Source organism: Vigna umbellata, chromosome 5 (assembly GCF_029865625.1).
Source record: "Vigna umbellata cultivar VRB3 chromosome 5, Vumbellata_1.0, whole genome shotgun sequence".
Lineage (NCBI taxonomy): Eukaryota > Viridiplantae > Streptophyta > Magnoliopsida > Fabales > Fabaceae > Vigna > Vigna umbellata.
In genome coordinates, this window is record NC_142169.1 from 3,304,057 (window position 1) to 3,307,723 (window position 3,667).

Here is a 3,667-nt window from a genome sequence, read left to right on the forward strand (position 1 = left end):
TTTTATAGCACCATCAGTTCTTTTTGGAGCCGCATAAGTGCTCTTTCTTCCAGCCACAAATTACTTATCTAGGGTACATCGTGGCAAATGAGGGTGTGTCTCCTGATCCTGCGAAGATACAAGGCATGGTTCAATGGCCTACACCCCAATGCATTAAAGGGTTACGTGGGTTTTTGGGGCTTACTGGTTTCTACCGGAAATTTGTTCAAAACTATGCTGTCATTGCGATGCCTCTCACGAATTTACTCAAGAAGGGAAATTTTCAGTGGTCTTCTTCAGCCTAGTCAACTTTCGAAGCTTTGAAATCTTCCATGACGAGTACCTTTGTTCTCAAGCTCTCGGATTTTTCTACACCATTCTATGTCCAAATGGATGCTTGGGGTCTGCCATGGGAGTCGTTCTACTTCCGGACAATCATCCAATTTCTTTTTACAGCAAGGTTTTTTGCCCTCGCTTGTCTAAGTCCTCTGCATATATCCGTGAGTTACATGCCATCACAAGCACTGTAAAGCGGTGGAGTCAATATTTATTGAGCCATTTGTTCATTATACAAATAGATAAAAAAAGTTTGCGTGAGCTCTTAACTCAAGTAATTCAGACTCCAGAGCAGCAGCATTACTTGGTAAAATTGCTTGGTTATGATTATGAGATCCAATAAAGACCAGGAAAACTGAACGTTGTCGCAAACGCTTTATCACATTCTCAAGGACAGTCTCAAAATAATCTTTTCACCTTCACTACGTCCTAGTTTGTATTCCTGCGAGAATTGAAAGCTTCCTTGCTCACTGATCCTGAATTCATATTGATGCGTGATAAGTTTATTATTGATCCCTCTTCCCATCCGCTATTCTGATTGCACGAGGGGATGTTATTGTACAAAGGCAGGATTTGGCTTAGCAATAAATCACAATTTGTGCCACTATTATTGCGTGAGTTTCATGAAACCCCGATTGGGGGTCATGCTGGCATCAACAAAACTTTAAAGCGTCTGAGTGAAAATTTCTATTGGGGGTCTATGGCTAAAGATGTGAAGACATTTGTTTCTTAGTGTGTTGTTTGTCAACAAACAAAGTACAACACTAAATTGCTAGGGGGGCTTCTTCAGCCTTTGCCCATTCCGACAGGAGTTTGGGAGGACATATCTTTGGATTTTATCACCGGGTTGCCTCCTTCAAAAGGTTACATGGTTCTCTTAGTGGTGGTGGACTATTTTTCCAAGGCTGTACACATTGGTGCTTTACAATCCAATTTCACCGCCTACAAAGTTGTAGAGCTCTTTGCCTCTATTGTTTGTAAGCATCATGGTTTACCCCGCAGCATCGTTTCCGATCATGACCCCATTTTATTAGTCGTTTCTGGTCAGATTTATTCAAATTCAGTGGCACATTCTTTGTATGAGCTCTTCGTACAATCCACAAACGGACAGATTTATTCAAATTCAGTGGCAGATTTATACCTCTACTCATTCTAATTCAGGTTTGTCTCCTTTTGAAGTAATGTTTGGGAAGCCGCCACCATCAATTTTGCATTACATAAAGGGCTCTTCCTCTAATGATGGTTGTGACAATGTGCTCTCCTCCCATGAAGAGATAATTTCTCTCTTAAAGCATAATCTGTTAAAAGCGCAAGGGCGTATGAAAAAGTAGGCTGATGCTAAGCGTTGTGACTTAAATTTGGAGGTTGGCTCATGGGTCTACGCAAAACTGCAACCCTATAGGAAAATTTCATTATCTGGTAACAAATATAATAAGCTTTCCAAGCGTTTTTATGGGCCCTTCAAGGTTCTGGAGAAAATTGGCCCGATTGCTTATCGCATAGAGCTTCCCTCATACTCCAAGATTCATTATGTGTTTCATTGTTCTATGCTGAAGCCACATGAGGGTTCGGTTCCGTCTCTCATAGATCAGATCCCCCATACTTCTGTTGATAATAATCCTCTCATTTCACCCTTGGCAATTTTGGATTTCAAAACAGTGAATATGGGGGGCAACCCAACATGTTATGCTTTGGCTCAGTGGGAAGAGCTCTTGCCCGACGATACTTCTTGGGAAAAATGGGATGAGCTTAAATCACTCTTTGACCTTGAGGATAAGGTCATTGTCGAAGGGGATGGTATTGATACATGTGGGAACATTAGGCCCAAAAGAACGACCGAAGGCCTGTAGGGTGGTCTAATTTTATCCATTCTTAGAATGGTTCATTTTCTTACCTTAGAGTATTCTAGAAGGAGTTTGTTATAATTGTTATGTTTTTGTTAGGCCTAAGTGCCACGTAGCAGAGAAGAATCTTCTATAAGTCTTTCCTTTAATTGTAGTATTTTGCATTCAATGAAGAGGAGGAAATCAATATTCTCATCTTCCTAATTGTCTTTTCTTAGGAGGCAGCATTGACCTCGAATCCAGTGCGTATTCACCCACTTTTAATAGAAACATATACCAACGTATGTAACTGTATAAAAGAAATCCATTGCCATTATAAAATTAAAGATCTCATACGAACCAATCATAGATAAGTTTAAAAAACAAACTACAAAACTAGTTCATTTTCCATACTAACTCAAATACAAACAAGAAAAGGCAACAAGAAGAATTAGCTCATCTCACATAAAAAAAACATCTAAACTTTCTTTTACCCACAAAGTTAAACAAGTGTTTATCTCAAATCCATAACATTAATCACATAAAGAAATAAAAATAGACATAACTTAACTTCTTTTACATGAATGGTTAATTTAACTCTAACACTTAATACTGTTGACCAACATTTAAACCTCCAAAATTTATTATTTTTCTCTTTCTTTTTTTACCTTACTGACCTCTAAACCATACCGTTTCAAAAAAATATAACACCCCCAAAGCTTCAATACTAATAAAAACCAAATGATATATATAACATGTTTGGTCATTTGGCTCATTCTAAAAATTAAAATTTAAACTTAAATCATCATTTTCACTATTCTACTAAGTTAAATTTTTCTAAGGTCTTACATTCTTTTCAACACACAAATTTTCGTCCTAAAAAATTGCACTTACTAGAAAAAAAAGGTAAATCCTCCTCGTGTCTTCCCTCACACAAACATCATACACAAAAGAGTGCGTAACTCTAAAGTCAAAAAGCACATTCACACATTTACCATCCAAAATAAACATATCTTGAATCAAATTACATTGAGCACAAACAATCAATACATTATTAGCAAAAAGAGAAGAACTGAGGAACATGATATATAGATGATGATAAAAAGCAAGTCCAAGAATTCAAAACATGCAAATGATGCTAGAAGACTTGTACTTTAGTTTCAAGCTTTTGCAATAAGTCTCTTTTAGTTATATATTGGACCTAGTTTAGAAGGATACATAACAACTTGTAAGATTACTCAGGAAAGTGTTTTATTTCAAAAACGCTCTAGAACAATCAATTATCATAAGAGATAATTGGTTATCCTATTTAATTTAAGATTTTCAGAAAATTCCCTATGATAATCGATTACTACTATTGGTAATCAATTATCATAGCGAGAAAATATTTTTTGTAACAGTTTATAGAATAATCGATTACCACTTATGATAATTGATTATCAGCGGCAAATGCGAATAGACTCTTCAATTTTTGGACCTAATTTTCAAAAAAGAAACTATATATATTTTACCTAAACCTAGTTTAAAAG

The 3,667-nt window shown here is 36.4% G+C and overlaps 1 protein-coding gene across 1 annotated transcript; it reads left to right on the forward strand.

Moving 5' to 3' along the window:
* The first annotated feature begins 1,183 nt into the window (after positions 1-1,183).
* LOC148197535 (uncharacterized) lies at positions 1,184-2,165 on the forward strand. The gene is made up of 3 exons (XM_088114989.1): positions 1,184-1,358; positions 1,477-1,568; positions 1,647-2,165. The coding sequence occupies exons 1-3, from the start codon at positions 1,184-1,186 to the stop codon at positions 2,163-2,165; spliced, it is 786 nt and encodes a 261-aa protein (XP_087971115.1).
* Positions 2,166-3,667: the final 1,502 nt, after the last annotated feature.

Bases quoted from the DNA above. Each gene is read 5' to 3' on its own strand.
- LOC148197535 (XM_088114989.1), top strand. From the start codon at position 1,184: ATGGTTCTCTTAGTGGTGGTGGACTATTTTTCCAAGGCTGTACACATT. The intron at 1,359-1,476 runs GTCAGATTTATT...ATTCTAATTCAG, and splicing joins CATTTTATTAGTCGTTTCTG to GTTTGTCTCCTTTTGAAGTA. The intron at 1,569-1,646 runs GTGCTCTCCTCC...ATGAAAAAGTAG, and splicing joins CTAATGATGGTTGTGACAAT to GCTGATGCTAAGCGTTGTGA.